Genomic DNA, 19,240 nt, shown 5'->3' on the forward strand with positions numbered 1-19,240 from the left:
TCTAATGAGAAAAAAATACGACCTGATTTAAAGACAAAACAATCAATGGAAAATAAATATGATCTACAGCAACTAATCACAACTTCTGAATAACAGTCCCTGGCTTTGGACGGTCACATACAGATTGTGGCGGTTTTAAACTACTCTGCTATCGCTATAAAGCCAACTTTGGGCAATGGTGTAACTAAACAACATTAGAATAAACTATAAATAAAGGCCACAGTAGTAACCGGTTCTCGAAAGTCAAAAATAAATCGGGGTTACAAACAAAAACCGAGGAAAACACATCAACTATAAGAAGGGAACACCGAAACAACAGAAACACTGAAGTGCAACAAAAAAGCAAACGACAATGGAACATACATAGAATTAAACTTTCAGATAACAGTTGTCATACTCCTGGCTTGGTACAGGACATTTTAAGAAAAACAAATGGTGGGTTGAACCTGGTTTTGTTGCTAGCTAACTTTAAGGGCAATGTTAAATATACCGATAAAATGACAACATTATATGACAGGAATACAGTACAAATAAGTGTAAGAACTCCCAGGACAGAGACATACATAAATAAATAATATTAAAGAACATTTGGACATCGAATAACAACGAATATCTAGGATTATTTAAGGACAGTACACAAAAACAGCATATAAGAATATTGAACTATGCGTCACACAAATACATGTATAAACGCCACACATGAAGTGACGTCATAGGTTAATTTCTAAAAAAAAATTATTATAAATCGAGATTAGGTTTGATAAATCATGTTATTTGATATATTTATCACAATTATAAGAATATTAATATATAATTGTGTAAGCAATTATGAAACTAATTGTATCATCTATAACTATGTCGGTTTATCTTCTAAATCAAACTGTGTAATACAAATAAATCATGTGCTACATGTAGTTGCTTTAAACTTAAATCATATAAATGAAATGGGTGATTAATTATCTTCACTTTTACATTCGAATGGAAATGGGACATTTAATTCACAAAATTCGGCCAAAGACTGGAATATTCGTTTTCAAAATAAATAATCATATACACAGTTCGCCTCGATCATTATATCTCTATCAGTATCATTATACCACAGCTATTTTGTCAAAATTCAGTTCACCGTAGATGAATAACATTTTAAATTTCCGGGGAATTCTATGTCATATACACATTGACATAATGACTTGATTCAAGACTTTGCTCTAAAAAATAATATGTAGTGCTTTTTTATTATATTTTCTATATACATGTCTACATTCATAAATTTACTAAATTTTCGGATATCTCATGTTATTTTCAGAATTTGACACACACGTAAACAAATTACTAGTAGTTGAATTCCAAATGTACTCACACGCTATACTATCTGTTCGCGTAAACTAACATTTTTCGAAAATTCCAATTATCGCATTATGTAGTTCGCCCGTTCAGTGAAACAAATGTTTTAACTTAGAACTATTCTCTTTTCTTAAATTCCAGAGGCATTTAAAAAAAATATATATATTTTTAATTTGAATAATCATTCAGTTGTGTCCCAATTCAAGCAACCACGTAATACTGTTGATAACTAAGTAACGTTGCATTTTAAGATTTATATTATTCAAGATTTATATTGTTTAAGATTTACGAAGCAACCAATCGTTCTGATGATATTATTAGGTTTATATAATACATAAAATGTGTACGATGTCAATTATTGATAATTTTATTAATTGTCATTAAATATTTACAATGTTTATGGGAAATATTATAAGCTTTATTTTCTTAAACTTTTAATTAGTACTCGTTTCTTTCTAATGGGGCCATGAACAACTCGACCTAAAAAAAAAGAAAAGAAATTATTAGAACTGAAGACATTTCGCAATGAGATGTAACTTGTCTAATTAGTATATACAATCTTAGAAAATACTGTGTTTTACATGTTCACGTTCTTTCTGATATATTTTTTTGTTTTGTTTTCGTGGTGATTTCATTACTTTAACATGAGAGTTTACCCTTGCTTGTTTAAATATTACAGTAAAGCCATATAGTGCCATATTAATAATAAAAGTATACTAATGAAAAATGAAGAAAATAAGCAATATCAACTAACATCAAATCTGTATATGTTCTTGTTGTGTCTGGTTTTATTTTCTGTGTTTCTTTGTTGGTGTTTTGTTATATATATATATATATATATATAACTCGTCTAAACATCAACCCAACAATGTTAGATCTGTAAATTTGCTTTCGCAAATTTTTGGTTCTTCCCTCGCCGGGATTCGAACCCATGCTACTGTGATATCGTGACACCAAATCGCCTGCACTGCAGCCGTCCCGCTAGAAATACAATGAGAGAGGTGTTGATCAAGACTCTTCTAACTGCTTGTTGTTCTCTTTTCTGAAGTCTACAGTTTACTGGCAGTGAAGCGATATATTGGACTTACGGTTCGTTGTTCATTTGCGATACCTACATGTATTTTCAATTTATAACATTGTGCCACAGAATCATGTTGTTTAACAGTACGTTTTTATTATGCAAAATGTATTAAAAAGAACTCGGATTTTTTGGGTAATTAAATGTTCATGCCGATAGTTTTTTCTTTCCCATTTTATGATATAGGAGACCTTTCATCGAACTAGGGTTTGAAATTCACCTAGAGGGACATTTCAAAAGTGTGTTGTGATACTGAAAAAAAAAGCAATGATGAAAAACGTCGGATGTGCCGTATCATAAGAAATGACACATATATAACATTGTAGGGTTTTAAAAGCGTACCTATTCCTCTGTAAACCATTGTAATAGCAGCTCCTTCTTTGGCAGACGAAACCATGGGATAAACTGTAAAATGCTTCATCGTCTCATCTTCGATAGCAACACCATAGTACTTTCCGTCACTGCCAAACATTAGTCTACAACTTACTAAATCAATGTACATGAAAAACCTGTCGGGTAGTTTTGTGAAAATAGCATCAGGAAATTTGCCCACAAGTAAACCGTTCGAAAACACTTTTTTCGAAGAGAGATCTACTCCCCATGAATATTTAGATTTGCCTACTAGTGTTGTAGCTTTCTGTAGATGTAATTCAGTGTGTTTTGTGCCAATTCCTATAGACCCATATGGTCTTCTTGCCTTTTTGGGGAAAACAACTTCAAATACGTGTTTTCCTGTACTGAATCCTTTGCTCCATATAGCACCGTCTGTTTCATAACATCCTGCAGTAAAATTAAAGTAATTCTCAACCTTTCTGTATATGAGTATTTGGACCATACGCGTAGGGTCATGACCATATGCGTTTACTCATATGGTACGACCATACGCGTATGGTCTGACCATATGAGTATATACACATAAGGTCATGACCATTTGCATATAGTCCAAATACGCCTATGGTCTGGAACATATAAGAAGGAAAGAAACAGTTTTTATCAATAAATTATCCCTTTTAAACTGACAATTCTCAATTGTAAAACCATTGAAAATTAATACAAAAATTAAACAGAAACGTTCTAAATTATGACAGGTTATAGGCTTTTACCAGGGAAAATATTGTAGTTGATCATACCAACCGTGAGTTTTTGACATAAGTGTGCTTTTATTGATGGTCGATTAAGAATTGAATTGAATTAAATCAAATAATATTTTGATATATCAATTTTCTTTTCATTCTAATTTACTGTGCTTAATTTTGTAATTCATTTGATTGTATAGCTCAAATTTTGGGCACCATAATTGGTTAATAAAATTATCTTATTATTAACTTATCTTATCTTATCTTAACTTATCTTATTGTATCATGGTATTACAAATGAGGGCAGTTCTTCGATTGTCTATAAATGAGCGCTCATCCAATTACTTTTTACACGTATGATACCTTTGTCTATGCGCACGATGTTTGATTTTGAAAAGCAACACAATGATACTTTAGTAAATAGACAATTGGATGGATTTTGAGGAAAACGCTTGCTGTAACTGGAGGAGATACAATGTATTATAGGTGGCTCTCACATTAATATCGATAATATTTTAGACAAATAAAGCTCTATTCGGGTAACATTTTCAAATGCATTTACGTAATCAAATTTCAACCCCAATAATTACCATTTTGTATTTCGTGTAATCAAGAATGTTAAATTATTACCAGTAAGGTCCTATTGTCATTAGAATTGTCCTGTTTCTACAGTTTCATTTGTATTTATATAGCATAGATGCTTAATCAGTTATGCATAAAAACGTAAAGTAAAAAAATGCATCTAAGAACCAAACAATGTCATTGAATATGTAGTTTGATTTTTTTCAGTAAAAAGATTATATGTTTTTTACAGCTCAATTTCTACACATGTTACTCTCCCCATTTTGAGGAATGACACAAAATCATGGCTTCAAGATCCATCGTATTTTATTGTTTGGGTACATGCTCATCGTGGGATCCAAGCTCCATTAACAAATGCTGATCTCCGGGTTTCTACGGAAGCGTATTAGCGCCACACATTTTTTTCTTCCTATGATTGCGTTTAACGCAAACATTTGCGATATAACGCAAACCTTTTGCGTTATATAACGCACACCTGGTTTCACCGATACTTTAACTTGTATTAAATAGAGCTCCAAAAAGAAGGGATCCGGGTTCCAAAGAAGCTGTTATATTACCCGCGGCCCTATGAAATGCGGCCTCTCCAATTTTGATGATTTCGAAATTATGTTTTAATAGGTTTCCCGCAGGAAAAAGGACTTCTGATTATATATCTGCAACAGCTCCATACTCCTATGCAATAATCTTAAAAAGTTCTTATATAAACACTATAGCAATCGTCTACAAATCATACAAGTTTACTCTATATTGAAAATGTTTAAAAGTTCCAGGATCATTTGCATACCGTGACTATTGTGTTTGTATATGTGTATGGTAGTTTTTCTTACTTTTAAATTCCAACTTATAATTTATTAATAAGTCAATTGACTACTAACCTTTTCGATGTCTAACAACTGTATTCAATGATACAGTTTTACATCCAGGTGATACTCTGCCGAAGCCATCTTTGTAGAATTTAGGAGAAAAACTCACCGTGTATATCCACCGGGGAGGACTGTCTAATAAAATAAAGGAGACATATTACATAAAACTCCGTAAAACGTGTTTAGCGTTCAAGCATACTAATTCTGTGTATATATGTCTCTGGTGATAATATGTTTGTTTACCCGCCATCTTATAAACCATCGAGGTGACCTCCGAAGACTGCGAACAGTCATATAACTTAATATGGATATAGATATTCGTGCAATTGGAGTTTTCTAGATCTGTATGATTTCATGTTATATAGTTTTTACCTGTAAAAGAATGATTTTTTTGTGCATCGAATCAGTCAACAAAAATGTTCCACTTTCAATGTTGACATCCTTTTCCTTTTAATAGTTGAACACGCCAAGTACATGCGCAAGCAATCTCCAGCTATATATTATTATAAAGGGTGAGATTGATTAAGTATTGACCATTTATCATGTGATGATCAGCTTGGTTGTTAAATTTTACGTTATCAAGAATATTGTATCGCGAGAACATCTACTGTAATATATCTACAACGTGCGAGACTGACCAGTGGAATTTGGGCATCGTAATGGCAAGTGGAAATGATTAAATGCATATTTAGAATCATTAACAAGATTAGTGTGCAATGAGTGTGCAAGTTTACCTGAAACGGATGCTCCATTCCCCATTTGTTCTATGCTGAGACCATTGCGTCGTATTATAGCCCTACTTGTGATTAATATTTTGTCTGAAATATAAAAAGACCAATATTTTTTTGTTTGTTAATGTTTAAGTTCCTGTTGGGATTATTTCTTGTGGCAGTAAGTGTTACCCTGTGTGGGAGTGTCACAACAGGATTCAAATAGACAATTCAAAAAATAGATATTTACTTTACTTGATTGAATGTTCATTATTTCACATTATTCATCTAATTGTAATACTATCATAATCAATTTGTTTAATTTTGGTTAATTACATAGGGAATCACTGAAGCATGACTGGAGCAGGTCCCTCTTGGACAGTCAGTGCCCCTTCCCCCCTCCCGACCCTTTATGAAATTTCTGGATCCACTACTAGGAAAATTACGTAGCTGGTGTTATAAAATTTTAAGATTTTCGTCAGTGTCAATGATTTTAACGTAGGCGGAATGAGTTTATGCGAAAGAAAAACAATCACAATCATGAAAGTTAACATGAAAAAAAAAAGTATTATAAATTGCATTCGTTACTTTAATCTAAACGCGCGGCATAGTAAAACCAGTGCCTGGAACGTTATCATCAGTATGCTGATGGAGTCCTGAACTATAAAGAAGTGGAAGAAGAAATTTACCCCCAAAAAAATAAAAAAAATCTTACATTGTGCTTTAGTAAATAACACGTCGTATAAGTTTTGTTTATGTGGATCAAAGGACCACAAACTTATAATTGTGTAGAAAAAACGCGTAAAAGTAGACTACATATGTCTTTGGTTATTTGTTGTTTGGATGTAGTTTTAATCATAAAATGAGGACACTTGGCTAAAACTTCGATAAAAGTTTGTATTTTAGATAAATATACGTCAATTTACATACCGTAGCTAAATCCTTATATGTTCAGATGTCTTTCCCGTGAAACCAAATACACAACATTGTCATTTTCTTGTTGGTTTTGTTAATGTGCACATGATCTATTTCCTTCAAATAATCACGAATAAAATTTGTCAGAGCGATCAATGAAAATGTAAATAAATTGTAGATAGGTATGAATTATCTTTTGTGTTACCTGTCAATCTCAAATATATTTAAAGGGCAAGTATTGAATTTGTAAATGGTATAATTACACCAACTTTCAATCGACTTTAAATTTAACTGTAAGTTGTATACTATTTAAATACGGAAGCCCATTTGCAAAAACCAAAACAAATATATTTCAAATTCTATATCATGAATTTAAATCGTTATTACGTTACGGAAGCCATAAAGGGACAGTTAAAAAAATAATTCATTATCTCGAATTGATAATCCGTTTATTATCAATCCGTTATCCTGGTTTCTCAATCCGTGATCTCATATTAACATTTTGGGTTATATCTCTACAACTATAGGAAGTAGGGGGGTGGGGGGACGTAAATTTATTCTGAAAATTATTGAAAAAATTGTTCCCCTGTTTTGGAGTTATTGCCCCTGTAAAGTTATTTTTTATTCGCGTGCGACAAAGTCACAGTATTAGAGACATATGGAGTACAATCAGGAAGTCTCGAAGAAAACTATTCTTATCAAGCTTTATGTGTCAGAGGGTATAGTTGACCTTGATGCTTCATACTTAGTATACAGATGCCTTATATAATTATTATGTTACGCAGTTTGAGTCTGGTATATGCCTGTCTATACTACTAAATGAAGAGACCGATTTCTCTGAGACAAAACTCCTCTTAAACCATACAAAGTCGGAAACATTTGTATATATGACGAATAAATGTAGTGTTTCGTATTTCCTTAATTTGTCTTTTAGACAATCTTCAGTTTCCAAAGAAAACGCCAATTTTTTTTGAAAATATTCTAATTCGGAGACCTTTTTTCCGCGCATACTTAGTCTACGTACTCCCGCAAAATCCAAGTGAAATTGAGAAGAATGGAAAGAAACTGAATAGGACCGTTAGGCCGATAAATTTATTGATTTAATATACTTATACATTTCTTCTTGATGATAATATACAAGATGAAGGTATAAGATCGTGTTAACAATATTTCGGCGGCATATAAATAACCTTCCGTCAGTGTCAATAATTTTAATAGTACTAAATGTTTGTGTAAAATAGCTCACTAATACAGGTAAGTTTTGGTCTATTGATTTAATCCCACATCTCGGATCTCATAAAAAAAAGTCAAAACTCAAACGATGTGCCTGTGTACATATATACATCCGATCCGAGATGATCCCAAATAGTCAAAATATGTCCCTCTATAAAACTCTCATAAAACTGAAAGTATTTCTTATTGGTGCCGTTTGGATGAAGTTACATTTCCTTTGTCCAAAAGCTTACCCAAACCTGTTGCTGGGCAGTGAATATTCTGTTCAATCACTAAAATTTTCATGCGGTTAAAGTCATCAGGTTTTTGATCCAACTGTCTAAAATGCTGACTAAATGGGAGAAGTTGCTTCTTAGAGATAAATAACTTCTCTGGTCATTGAGGCATTTGTGGAAAGGCTGCTTTGACTCACCTACATATAAGGGGACACGAACTAAACATTTCATACATTTACAGGTCACATTACAAAATATTTGCTTCGCATCACAGTGCAGAGCTACAAGTTTCAGTCGACATACACGCAATCTTGAATTAATTGCTTACTTGCTTAATCCTGTTGCCCCTTGGTGGAGCATAGGCCACTAACGATATTTCTCCACCTTGTTCTGTTCTTTACTAGCCTCTCCAGATCGAGCCACTTGTACCCTTCTTTCTCCATCTCGGCTGCAACATTCCTTCTCCAGGTGTATCTTGGTCTGCCCCTGCTACGCTTTCCTTGTGAGTTCCACTGTAAGGCTTGCCTTGTAATGTTAGTTTTTGGCTTCCTCAGTGTGTGTCCTATCCATCGCCATTTTCTCTTTTTAAACTCTTCATCAACTGGGGATTGGTTGGTCTTTTCCCAAAGATCTTTGTTTGATATCTTCTCAGGCCATCTGATGTTAAGGATGCGCCTGAGGCAGTTGTTAATGAAGACTTGAAGTTTATGAAGCAGGTTTTTTGTTGTTTTCCAAGTCTCAGCTCCATATAAGAGAATGGTTTTTACGTTTGAATTGAACAAGCGTATTTTGGTCTTAAGTGTGATATTTCGTGCTTTCCAGATTGACCCCATCATGTTAAATGTAGTTCTGGGTTTGCCAATTCTGATCTTTACATCTTTATCTGAGCCGCCAAGATTATCCACTACGCTTCCAAGGTATGTAAAGGATTCCACTTCTTCTAATGCTTGGGTGTTAACCATCAGACTGGCTTGAGACTTTGTGTTTGCCTTTAACACTTTGGTCCTGTTATGATTGAAGGAAAGGCCCGTTTCTGCTGCTCTCTTTTCAACCTGCTCTAGTTTGTCCTGCATTTGTTGGTGGTTGTGGGATAGCAATGCAATGTCATCGGCAAAGTCTAGGTCATCCAGCTGAGTGAACACATGGTCCATTGGATGCCATCTGTGGCTTGCTTCATGATCCAATCAACTGCCAGGAGGAATAGCATAGGTGAAAGGAGACAGCCTTGTCTTACCCCAGTTGTTATATCAATGGCCTCTGTTAATTGACCTTCATGTATAACCTTACTCTGCATTCCTGTATAGGTGTTTCTGATGATGGTAATAAATTTTTCAGGAATGCCATAGTATCTCATCAACTGCCACAACACATCTCTATCTAAACTGTCAAAGGCTTTGGCAAAGTCGACAAAACAGAATAGAGTGATGAATTGAACTCTTGTGATTGTTCGAGGATGATACGTAAGGTTGCTATTTGGTCTGCACATGATCGTTTTTGTCTAAATCCAGCTTGGTTGTCACGAAGCTTTTCATCTATTGCATTTTTGAGTCGGTTTAACATAACTCTATTTAAAACTTTCCCTGGAACTGATAGTAGCATCATTCCTCTATAGTTGTCACAAATGCTTAAATTGCCCTTCTTTTGAAGCTTTATCATGTGTCCTTCTTTCCATTCTAGCGGGACCTCTTCTTCTTCCCAGATCTTTCCAAATAGCTCCTATAGCATTTGAGTTGATGTTTCAATGTCTGCTTTCAGTGCTTCTGCAGGTATGTTGTCAGGACCTGGAGCTTTGTTGTTCTTTAGCATTTTTATGGCTTTCTTTATTTCTCCTGTTGATGGTCTTTTACAGTCTACTGCTAAAAGCTCTTCCGAGGGTGGGATGTCAGCTTTTCTTACAGGTGGGTCCTGGTTTAGCACATCCTTGAAATGCTCAACCCATCTTTTCATTTGCTCTTCATGTTTGTTGAGTGTTTTCCCTTCTTTGCTTTTGACTGGTCTACTTCCTTTCTGGTATTTCCCTGTTAGCAGTTTTATGTTGTCATACAGAGCTTTGATGTTGTTTGCTCTGGCTGCTTCTTCTGCTTCTGCTGTCAGTTTCTCTACAAATGCCCTCTTATCTCTCCTTGCACTGTTCCTGACATCCTTGTTAGCTATAGTATACTCTTTTGAGGCTGATTGTTTTGCTGATCTTGTTTTGCTGTTGTTCAGGATAGTTTTTATATTTTTCCTTTTTTCTACTTTTACAAGTGTTTCTGGCGTTATCCATTCCTCATGTTTCCTATTTTTTAAACCAACTGATGTTTCGCAAGCTGTCGTGAAAGCATTTTTAATCTCTTGCCAGTGATCTTCTATTGAAATTATTTCCTCTGCTGCATTCTGAAATATTGAAAAGCGATTTTTTAGCTCTATCTGGAATTCTGATTTCTTTGTTTTGTTTTCCAACATTGATATGTTAAATCGTTTTCCTGTTGATTCAATATTTTGATGTTTCATCAGCTTCAATTTGACATTAGCTACAATAAGGTGGTGGTCAGTGGCAGCGTCAGCTCCTCTTTTAACTCGGACTTCTTGTAAACCTCTCCTAAACTTCTTGGAGATGCAGACATGATCTATTTGGTTTTCAGTGTTCATGTCTGGAGATACCCATGTTGCTAGATGACATTTTGTGTGTGGGAAAACTGTTCCACCAATGACCAGATTGTGATTTGCACAGTGGTTGGCAAAGAGCTCTCCATTCTCATTCATTTCTCCTAGCCCATGTCTTCCCATCACTTGTTCATAACCGGTGTTGTCGCTTCCTACCTTAGCATTTAGGTCTCCCATGAAGATTGTGATGTCTTTGGAGCTACATTTCCTGGTGGTTTCTTCCAGCAATTGATAGAATTCTTCCTTGATATTGTCCTCTGCACCATTTGTAGGGGCATAGCATTGGATGATGTTTAATGATATCCTTTTATTTGTGGTCTTGAATTTTGCCATGATGATTCTTGCACTTATTGGCTCCCATCCAATTAGTGTTTTCTGAGCTTCTTTTGACTGCATAATGGCAACTTCTTCAGAATGTTGAGCGTTCTCCTCCATATGTCCAGAGTATATAATCATTTCTCCTGATGTTAGTTTTGATTGTCCTGCATCATTCCATCTTGCTTCCGCTATTCCTAGTATGCCTATTTCATATGCCTTTATTTCATTGGCGATGGTTTGCGCTTTTCCTGGAATGTACATAGATCTCACATTTCATGTTCCTATCTTTGTTGCGGATTTAGAGTTCAGAAGTCTCAGTTGTGTAGCTTCCTTTCGGTTTTGGCCATCCAACGTCATTCTCCTTCTATGTAAAGGTCTTCTTTCTCTTTCATCCAAGGTTTGTAAATTTTCGTCTCGTGTTTCTGTAATCCGTTTTAACCTCTAAGCGGGGGATTAGCCTACCTAAAGCTCCAGGTGGTTTTGTAAAGGCATCTGGAATGTAGCCTTCCCCATACGGGTCAAAAGCCGGTGGGGCATTGTTTGCCCTCATACGCCCTTTGCCGTTGTCGCTTGGCAGCAATCTTCCGCCGGGGCAGTGATCTCCCCACTATTTGTCCAATAGCTGGAGTGGTTGTCTTGAAAGGACTAACGGTTACCACCAACCGGGATTTGAAATCAGAGTTTTCCTTCTCCTAGACAGGCTGCCTTCCTAGGCTCACGAGACCTATCTTCCCGTCGCCCTTGTAGTTATGCCTGATGCCTTTCGGTGCTCAGTATCCATCTGTTCCCACGGGGAGGTACTACATAGGACTTGATGTGGAGAGGCTATGTACTGGCAGGGTGAGACTGACAAACTGCTCACCTTTTCACATTTCTGTTAGCCAGTGGCGCTGAAAGCAAGAGGTGACAAGCACACAGACACAAAACACAGCACACTAGACGCATTACACAACAGTTAACAGACTTGAATTAATTACTTATCACATATGGATTCTGATTGGTTGGTTCCTGCTTCTGCTGAGATGCAACAACAGCTATTGGTTTAAATGAGATAAAGAATTACAGTCTTTTTTCGTCTCAAGATAGTTCCGATCAACTATCTTTAATTCATGTAAGTTTTATTATACATATACATGTATTGCACACTGAAATTTAATATTGAAATATCAATTGTTAATACGTGTTTATTTGCTTTTTTGATCTGCAATTTACACGATTTTATTTGGATAAACGATTTCATATGTGGAATGTTTACAAAAATGCAATATAATTATCTGTATTTTATAACTCTTGCCAATCTATGCAAACCTCCACAGATGCACACCCCATGCGTCGTGTCTATTTGTAAATGTTTTAATTTTCATCAAGTAAAGTGAACACAATTCTAAAAACATGATTATATGACGTACACTCTTAAAAGTAAATCAATTTTATATCAATCAATATCTAAAAATACTACATTTCCAATACTAAATCAACAACCACATGTACACATATTACCTTAAATTAGGATAGAGCGAACAGTTCATAGCTTTTTACCAATCTCAAACTTGTTTAATGGTTATATTCGGTTATCTTACTGTGAAAAGTATATATAGGCAGGTTTTGCAGCGTTTATCATCACACGAACGACATTCTCCAGAAGAACTTCTCGGATCAGACACTTCAGACCGCACCAACAGCTTCCGCAAAAATTTGAGATGCATACAAGCTATCATTGGGGGGGGGGGGGGGGTAGGAGGAGGTGAGGGGCGGGCATATCTTGGAATTCTTTTTAACTGTTCACGATGCTCACGAATGACACCGAAGGAGAGATGGGTGGTGATCCAATGGATAGTTTTGTCACTTTTTTAGACGAACTTGTGTTTTAGTATTTATCATATACATATGCTATACTAAAAATCAAATCTGCATCAACACAAGTAAAAAAAAACAACATAAAGTGCACTAAAAAGCCTTTAATATGTACAACTTTCTCGTCGAAGCTATTCTATAAAAGAGGGACGAAAGATACCAAAGGGACAGTCAAACTCATAAATCTAAAACAAACTGACAACGCCATGGCTAAAAATGAAAAAGACAAACAAACAACAGCACACACGACACAACATAGAAAACTAAAGAATAAACAACACGAACCCCACCAAAAAACTAGGGGTGATCTCAGGTGCTCCGGAAGGGTAAGCAGATCCTGCTCCACATGCGGCACCCGTCGTGTTGCTTATGTGATAACAAATCCGGTAAATAGTCTAATTCGGTAGGTCACATTCAGGAAAGGGAAGGGGATTGTAGTTACGACGTGAGGAACATATCCGATATCATTTGTGAGACGGTTATTCCATAACGGTCAACCAACTCGTGATGGCGTCCATAAAATTTACGAAGGGATGATTTCAACTTCACCATTTGGAACTCTTGGTTTAATAGCTTCCTTGTGAGCAGCAACCCTCTATCAAGAAAATCATGATAGGAAATGCAAGCACGGGAATATCGTATCAATTGGGAGATATATACCCCGTATGCAGGTGCTGCTGGAATGTTGCTACTTAGAAATGGAAAGTTCACAATTGGAAAGCTGAAATCATCTCTTTTGTCGTAAAGTTTTGTTTTCAACCGACCCTCATTGTCAATTTCTAGATGTAAGTCAAGATATGAGGCCGTCTTAACTGTATCTGTAGTATCCTTTATCTCTAGCTTGATTGGATAGATGCGTTCCACATAGTCACCAAATTTTGAATTATTTAGTGAAAGCTGAGCGAAATAACAGATCTTATTATGATTAGATAGGGATACTTTTATTCGCGTTTGACCCTCTATGGTCTAGTTTGCAGCGACTTATTTTCACTATTTTTTTTTATTTTTTTATTCAAGTTTTACATATTTGCACTTAGTTTCTGGTCGCGTTAATAAATTGATGACAAAACTTAGTTGATTTGCATCATGTTGAACAGTACAAAAGAGCGGATAAATATAAATATTTCATTGATACCCGTTGATTAACGGATTTTTTCAATCGAGATAGTTAAATTACCAATTATCTAAAGTCCGAGCCTAGGCGAGGACTTTAAAATTTATAATTTAACCATCGAGAATCCGATAACTATATGTAAGAATCTGTTTCTCTAATGATTAAGAATAAAAAAAATATATTATTTTTTGTTAAACTAAAATCCTATTCAAGTGCCTTCCACATTCCACAAAGTTATCAATTTCATTAACAACCGTTACAGTAGCATATTTAGATTCATCCAGTGAGCTGATAAAAGGTTATGACCCTTAACTTCACCCAAATTGAATCATCTTCTGAGTACAACAACAACCACACGTTGGTTAAATTTGTTTATACAAGGGGTTTTGAAATGAATAAATTACAATTGATTTAGATAAAGAAGAATATAGAATATGTACTGTTCCTATTAAGGATTCTGGTGGACAACATGAGAATCTCAATAACAGACATTACAATACGATTTCATAACATAGTTAAAGAAAAACTTTATAACTGTTTATATATCTATCTATATATATATACAACTCGTCTAAACATCAACCCAACAATGTTAGATTTGTAAATTTGCTTTCGCAAATTTTTTATTCTTCCCTCGTCGAGATTCGAACCCATGCTACTGAGATATCGTGACACCAAATCACCTGCACTGTAACCGTCGCGCTAGACCACACGACCACCTGGGTTTCATAATAATGAAGCATTCGGTGGCCGGGTGTTACCTTTCCACGTCAGTTTTAATCTAGCGTCTTATCACAGTACATGATATATAAGGCATGGAGATGTTATTTTTACAGATCAGCTAAATTATCTATAGCAAAGGATATATATATATATATATGTTCCGGACCATATGCGTATTTGGACCATACGCGTATGGTCATGACCATATGGGTATATATGGGTATATACTCATATGGTCCGACCATACGCGTATGGTCGGGGTAATTAACACTCTGTTACAGTTTACTTTAAATACGTCTCAACTCTTCATATGATATGACTGTTCATTAAAAAGACGCTATCATATTAATAGGTAATTTTATATTAATTTATATAATCGTAACAAAAAGATTAGCTAAAAAAAATTAGAAGTTTCAAATAGTTAATTTTATTTACTTGTCGTGTTACGATATTTGAGATCTAGAGCTTCTTAAAACATCGTAGATATATCGGAATGGCCCAAGACCTTGGTATCACTGTACGCAGCTGCAAAAAGACTAACTTTCATTCGCAAACAAATTAAAGATGTGAATGAAAAGGATCGTGCACAACAAGGACTAGTAAATGCAAAAAAGCTATGATACCGTGTGGAAGTAACTGTCACCCAAGCCTACATGCAAGAATGTAATTAGCGATGAAAACTAATTATAGGGCATCAATATTTAATTTTTACGTAGTCTTTGAATTATAAAATTAATATATTTCATGTAACCGTCATTGCTTTTTTAGATAGATTTTGTATTGATACGTTTATAATGTAATTTGAAAAAAAACCCTATATGGTCCAAATACTCATATGGTCCGGCCCGCTAATAACCAAACGAGTATTATACTCATATGGTCCGACCATACGCGTACGGTCGGACCATACGCGTATCGTCGGACCATATGAGTATACGCATATGGTCATGACCATACGCGTATGGTCCAAATACTCATATGGTCCGGAACATATATATTTGGTGTCACGATATCACAGTAGCATGGGTTCGAATCCCGGCGAGGGAAGAACCAAAAATTTGCGAAAGCAAATTTACAGATCTAACATTGTTGGGTTGATGTTTAGACGAGTTGTATATACATTATGTACACAGCCATGTATCACCATCATTGATGGCGATCCGATGGATACATCTGTTGTAGAGTTGTCACTGACTCAGACGTACTTATAAATATAATTATTTTCTGTGACTGTATATTACATTAATTTGTAGGATCCTTTACTATAGATAATTTAGCTGATCTGTAACAATAACATCTTCATGCCTTATATATCATGTACTGTAGTACGCCGCTAGATTAAAACTGACGAGGAAAGGTAACACACGGCCAGCGAAAGCTATTTTTTTGAGAGCCCAGGTGGTCGTGTGGTCTAGCGGGACGGCTGCAGTGCAGGCGATTTGGTGTCACGATATCACAGTAGCATGGGTTCGAATCCCGGCGAGGGAAGAACCAAAAATTTGCGAAAGCAAATTTACAGATCTGATATTGTTGGGTTGATGTTTAGACGAGTTGTATATATATATATATATTGCCCTCCTCCTTCAATCCACAACAGACGCTAAACTAAACAGTTTCTTTAGAGTAAAAGTAATTAAGTCATAAAAGTAAAGTATAACAAACACAGAAATGATATTGTGAATTTTTACTTTTCAAAGTAAAATTGTCAAAACATAAAGTATTACGTAAAGCATTACATAACTTTAAACTATTTACAACATATAAAAGATAAGTGAAAAATGTTCTTAATTAACATAAGTAAATTACATTACAATAAAATTGTCCCATACCATTAGGTAGCATTAACTCTTGGCCTAGAATGGGGTCACATATGCCCCAGCTAAAGCAGAGTAGAAGCTCATAATAAACTATGAAGAGGAAAAAAATTAAAACTATACTAATAAGATAAAACATTAAATAGTTACTGTGTAACGATATGTTACAATATCCTTATAACAACAAAATCAGAATCAGAATAAGCACATGAAGTCTTAACTAAGTTTAAACAAAAAAGAAGATAGGAAATGATGGGGAAGGAGGGCGGTAAAATCAGAGAGATCAACAATTACTTATTGATTACAAATAATATCGATCCTCTTTCTGTCTAAATAATTGATTGTGGAATATCAAAATATAGTTGACCAATCAAAACTCTTCGTCTTGTCTTAAAATAAGAGGCTCTCAAAAGGGTATCGGTAAAAATGGAAATTATATGCTAATCTAATTTATAAAAAAGATTTCAACCGTCAGCATAAACATAGTTATGTAAATAACTTGCCTTTATTCCCTCCTCCTGCAATCCACAACAGACGCTAAACTAAACCATCTCTTTAGAGTTTAAGTAATTAAGTCATGAAAGTAAAGGATAGCAAACACAGCAATGATAATGTGAATTTTTAATTTTCAAAGTAAAATTGTCAAAACATAAAGTATTACGTAAAGTATTACATAACTTTAAACTATTTGCAACATATAAAAGATAAGTGAAAAATGTTCTTAATTAACATAAGTTAATTACATAACAATAAAATTGTCACATACCATTATGTAACATAAACTCTTGGCCTAGAATGGGGACACATATGCCACCAGGAAAGATGATATGCAATAACATTTATCCTACCCCCACCTAGGCCAAAAACTTGGCAACCATAAAAACAGAACTGGCCCAAGCAAGTAGTACTGAAATTTTTCATATGAAGTTACAGTTCACTGTAAATACGCTATATTGAGGAATGGATCATTCATACCAAAAGTGAAAACTATAGTTCCAAAAATACATGTAATAAAAATTAAGATGTAACAACAAGGAAAACTATACGTAAATAAAACCAACAAACATTGTCACTATAGTTTAAAAACTTGAAACAAACAGATATGTAGCATACTAATGTTAAATGTAATGCTGAGTTCACACGTAATTCGAATTCGATTCGCATTAACTTATTCGAATTAGTTTAATTCGCATTCGAAACGTTTAACGTTCTAACGTCAATTCTAATTCGAATTGCAATGCGCGATTTACTGTCCTAACGACGTTAACCTTTAATTCGTATTAACAATAGCGTATTGCTAATGCGAATTAGTTAATTCGAATTAGCCAATTCGAATCTATTCGAATTAAAAAAGAAGAATGTGTGAACGCGATGAGCTAATTCGATTCGCATTCGATTCGAATTCAATTCGAATTAAATGCCCGTGTGAACGAAGCATAACTTAAAATTAACTAACGGCCCAAGCAGTTAAGTTTTACATAATAATAAACTCACCATACATCAAATTATACTTATTATTGATAGGTACTTTACAAATTGCTTTCAATTAAAAAAATTCTGTTAATTTGACGCCTTACAGCAATGTGTATAAATGTGTCAAAACATGTAATAGCATGTTAAAAGGATATAAGCATTGATACCAGCCCAAGCAAGTATCAATAACATTATGTTAATTGGTATGGGGTCTTATGTACTTTTGGAAAGCATTGGATTTCCAACGACCCATTGTGCGAATTTGTGAATCAGACATGCCTCGTTCAGCAGCATATGTATCTGCTCCTATCCTAAAACTATGGCCTTTATATCTAGTGCTGTCTAAACCACACGATTGTAAACATTTGTGTAACATTTTTGTCAAAATATGAACGTTGTAAAGGGATGCTGGTAATAGAACAAAACATGGAGTGTCTAATGGGGTATGTGGTCTAACTTGTAGATAATTTACGATAGCTCCTACTGCTGATTCAATTGCAGGTCCATTTGAAAATTTAATGATTTTAAATAGGCCTTTAATATTAAGTTTAAAATTACGAAAACACACTTCCACCTCTGTAGCTTTGATTTCAACATAAATTAACGATAGATCCCGTAATTGCAATACAGGCTCTTCTGCCACATTTTTTGTTAAAAATTAATTCTCCTATTCTAGCAAAGACTGAGAAGGCTAATAAAAAAAATGCTTTAAATAATATCCGTTCATATGAACTCATTAGCACAATAGAAATATTCAAAAGTAATTTATTCAGTACTGGAACTGTTTTTGGTAGCCGACTATCAACTGTACTAGATAATATAAATGTTCCTGTTATCAGCTTATCAACCAAGAAAGATTGAGTATTGTCTGGTAGAGCTAACATTTTATGTACATATGCTATTGCTGAAAGATATGTTGAATACGTTGATGGGGCAAATGATTTTTTAAACATATATGCAATGAATGATGATATAGTAGCCACAGATAATAGAGATGAATTGATAAGTTCATTTCTAAAAGGAAAAGTTCTAACTGTTTCCATGCCCGCTTGTAGGTGGCCTGAGTTGATGGTGCTAACGCTGCTTGTGTTCAAATGTTAATGTATTCCAGAATTTCCGTGGAAGGAACTGTTCTGGTACTGACGTTGGCATGCGTTAAGTACTCGGAGCAGACTTTAAGAAATGTTCTACCTGTAAACGAGAAAGGTAATCAGCCTGAATGTTCTTTTTCCCTGCAATGTGTTTTGCTTTAAAAAGAATGTTGTGTTGTAAGCATTTCAAA

The 19,240-nt window shown here is 34.7% G+C and overlaps 1 protein-coding gene across 2 annotated transcripts; it reads right to left on the reverse strand.

The window, feature by feature from the left end:
* Positions 1 to 1,695: 1,695 nt before the first annotated feature.
* On the reverse strand, positions 1,696 to 17,095 carry LOC139510151 (SPRY domain-containing SOCS box protein 4-like). Of its 2 annotated transcripts, none has more exons than XM_071296499.1 (5): positions 16,989 to 17,095; positions 5,678 to 5,761; positions 4,956 to 5,078; positions 2,765 to 3,202; positions 1,696 to 1,824 (listed from the first exon to the last, which is right to left on the reverse strand). In XM_071296499.1, exons 2-5 carry the CDS (start codon positions 5,700 to 5,702, stop codon positions 1,763 to 1,765), a joined length of 648 nt encoding a protein of 215 aa, XP_071152600.1. In that variant the 5' UTR covers positions 5,703 to 5,761; positions 16,989 to 17,095; the 3' UTR covers positions 1,696 to 1,762. The 2 variants fall into 2 exon arrangements, with proteins under 2 accessions (XP_071152600.1, XP_071152599.1); XM_071296498.1 differs by lacking the exon at positions 16,989 to 17,095 and adding an exon at positions 6,584 to 6,717.
* Between the last annotated feature and the right edge of the window lie 2,145 nt (positions 17,096 to 19,240).

This window comes from Mytilus edulis, chromosome 2 (assembly GCF_963676685.1).
Source record: "Mytilus edulis chromosome 2, xbMytEdul2.2, whole genome shotgun sequence".
NCBI lineage: Eukaryota > Metazoa > Mollusca > Bivalvia > Mytilida > Mytilidae > Mytilus > Mytilus edulis.